This window comes from Cyprinodon variegatus, unplaced genomic scaffold, assembly GCF_000732505.1.
Source record: "Cyprinodon variegatus isolate N-32 unplaced genomic scaffold, C_variegatus-1.0 Scaffold1180, whole genome shotgun sequence".
Classification (NCBI taxonomy): Eukaryota; Metazoa; Chordata; class Actinopteri; order Cyprinodontiformes; family Cyprinodontidae; genus Cyprinodon; species Cyprinodon variegatus.
This window is the reverse complement of record NW_015151633.1, coordinates 26,782-29,991: the sequence shown is the minus strand read 5'-3', so window position 1 is coordinate 29,991 and position 3,210 is coordinate 26,782. Positions and strand designations below refer to the sequence as shown.

The window sequence follows — 3,210 nt, the reverse complement described above, 5'->3', positions numbered from 1 at the left end:
CAATCTTTTGTCCAATCGGTGGATTATTTTTTGTCAAATAACTCAAAGAGCATGCAGTCAGGCATTCGATTGAATGTTTTTCACGAAGCATAAGGAAGGATGCCATGCTTGTTTATGATATATTCTCCTTGCTTTATTCAAAGAGTCAGCAAATCTGAAACAGATGATGGTCTTGTCTTATATCTTTTATAAGTTGCCTGTTATGGACAGAGAGCACAGGTTTGCTCTGTGACTAATATTCATTTGACTCACTTGAAGGATTCATAGGTCAGGGCTCGGTGGTCAAAAGGAGAAAAAAAAATTCCTCTGGGAAAGAATCTGCTCTGAAAACTGGAAAAATACTGTCCAGCTGCTGGGAAAAGTGTTAATATAGAACAGATTGGAGGATGACACCTTAAAAGCAAAATATAAAACAGTATATCAAGAATTTTGATATTTTGTTCATTTGAAAATTAAAATAACATTTTGCTGTATGTAAACATTTTACAGATACAGTACTCGTAGTAATAACAGTGAAGGAATTCCAGTCCCTTGTCTGAACCTAAACACTCTTTGAGATTCCTCCACGTCAAGAAATGCAGCAAACAGTAGATGAGTGTTAGAGGATCAGACTGTGCTCTACTCTCTATATTGTCTTTGTCATCTTTATACCTCCAAATAGGGTTTAATGTTTTCATATTTTCCTATATTTCAGAAGCTTGTGCCTTTCATGTCCAACCTGCGAGGAGCCAACAGCTTGTTGCAAAAGGCCATCAAGAAAGTGGACAGCAGGAAACAGATGGACTCTGCCCAGGTAGGACATGTTTATAGCATGATGAATCTTGTTTGTTTTGTTTTCATCGTCAGGTCTTACGTTTTGATTTGATGTGGCCACTGCAGGAAGTTCAAGACAGCATTCAGGAACAAAGAGTTCTAATGAAGGAGGTTCTGGAAGATACAAGACTGGTCACTCTGCAGAAGGAGGGAGGAACGTTACTGGCAAGGATGAAGAAAGAGGAATTCAGATTTCCACAGTCTGAGGACTATAGGTGTGGTGGTGAACTCCTGACTTTTCCTATCTTGCTCATCATAAGCAAACAGGGACGGCACTATAAATAAGGATGTTAGTTTTTTTTCTTTTAATACAAACCCACGCAGTCCTGTGGAAATAATGGGTGTAGAAATACTGACGAAGTGAAATCATCTATATGCTAAATGAAATGCTAATTTTGCTTTCATCTGAAAAAAGGGCTTCACACTACTGAACAAGTCTAGTCTTTGATTCAGGACTGACTTTTCACAAGGAATGTGGCATTTTTAACCCAAGTGTTGTAATAAATTATGTGATGTAAATCTCACTAACGTCTTAGTTCTCTAAATTTGGGGACATATTTTGGTTGACAGTCCTCTTTCCATGGCAGTAATTTTGTTGCTTGTGCAAGTTTTCCTACCAAACTTTTTTTTTTTCTTTTTTTTTTTTAACTCCACTCACACTTCTTCCATTTTATTCTTGGATTCAGCACTCAGTGAACAACCAGGATCCTTAATGGTCTTTTGTAGCGTACCAGCCATGTGGAGGGTGTCAGTGACAGCATGTCAGCAGTCTTACTATGATTTTGTAGCCTACACAGGCAGACAGAGAGAGCGTTTATACACTGGTTAATTAGCGCTGGAAGAACTGTAAGCTTACAACTTTTAAGTTATAAAAATTATAATTCTCTAAGACACTAAATTTGGAGTTTTTATTTTCTGTAAGTCATAATTATCAAAGTTTTTAAATACGTAATATTTGTCATAAACATATATACCGTATACATATATAATTTATGACCTTCTCTTTCTGAAATCAGGGATATAAGAAACAGAACATTTCAATGTTCTATTTTTGATTTATCTGTTATGCCGAAGTGAAGGGCAGTAGTTGTATTTAGGCTTGGAGCTTCTGATAAATATACTAATTAAAACAAAAACTGTAAACGATATTAAACATGCTCAAGGCAATGAGAAACAGTTTTTTTTTTATTTTTCTTTGGCTAAGCTAATGATTCGTTTGTTGAACTACAAAGGTTCTTTTGCTTAACCTCATCTACGACAAAAACTTGTGTTTTAAAGGTCCAATATAACTTATTTCAGGATCTTTGAGTTTTCTGATATCTGAAAAATCTTCATCCTTTATGGTTTAACATGTCACGACAGTTTTATTAGCCTTCACAGTATCTGATCGCGTCAGCTTTAAAATATAACGAGCTAAATTACGTTCAACTATATTCAATTCTGTTCAGTTCTGCTCATTAAAAAACAAATCAATCATATATTTTAAATTTCGGTTTTCATTTTTGGTTTGTTTCTATATCGTTGCAGAGATGCTTTGGAGTTAGCGACAAGTCTTTACAACCAAGTGGAGGAGAAGCTCCACATGTTGGTGATGAGATCAAATGAGTCACTGCAGCACCTGGAAGTCCTTCTTAAGCACAGAGAGCTGGAGGCCAAAATTATCTTGGTAACTCCTGCTCCTAAAATCTATACTTTGTTTATATCAGTCCCACAGCTGGACCAGCTATGAGATTACTCTTTACAACTGCCATCTTTTTCCTTGCAGGAGGGATTGTGGTTCAGCACAGAGGGAGAGCAGATTCTCAAGAACTCTTATGCAACAGATGACACACTGGTGGGCAGGGAAAAGGCCTTGCAAGACTTTAATCTGTTTCTACATGAATTTAAGGTAAATTAAAATATTTTATTTGCTTCAGTTCAGCAAGATTAGTTTTCCCTGCTGTATTTCTCTCATATTTACACTTCTTAAAAGGTAATCTTTTTTGTTCTGATGAGAGGAATGTATAGAACATAACTGCAAGGTACTGTCAAATTACATACAAACATTTAATCTTTTAAATTTTATTAAAAAAAATTTATATATTTAATTAATATATATTTTATGTGATAGATTAACACACATGATAGCATATTTATAAGGTAAAAGGAAATTAAACATTCAACAAATAGAAATGTTATGACTGTTGCGTGGATTTGGGTTCAGCTCCCTTTTTATTTGGTAAAACCATCTTTTACTGCTGCTGAAACTCCAAATATCTGAGCCATGTCTAGCATTTTTTGTGGATCCAGCCTAAAACTAGGGTTTCAGACATAAAAGGTAATTGAATAAATGCACACTTCATCTTTGGGATTGTTTTTTAACCCAGAATGATTCTGCATGATACCACCACCAACATC

At 35.4% G+C, this 3,210-nt stretch overlaps 1 protein-coding gene across 2 annotated transcripts in view; it reads left to right on the top strand.

Moving 5' to 3' along the window:
* The window catches only part of LOC107101971, a 46,836-nt gene that overhangs the window by 31,869 nt on the left and 11,757 nt on the right, over window positions 1-3,210 (top strand). For both annotated transcript variants that reach the window (XM_015401075.1, XM_015401074.1), the window contains exons 9-12: window positions 695-793; window positions 880-1,028; window positions 2,341-2,479; window positions 2,579-2,701. In XM_015401075.1, the coding sequence (XP_015256561.1) occupies window positions 695-793; window positions 880-1,028; window positions 2,341-2,479; window positions 2,579-2,701 (510 nt within the window). The remainder of the gene's footprint in view (window positions 1-694; window positions 794-879; window positions 1,029-2,340; window positions 2,480-2,578; window positions 2,702-3,210) is intronic.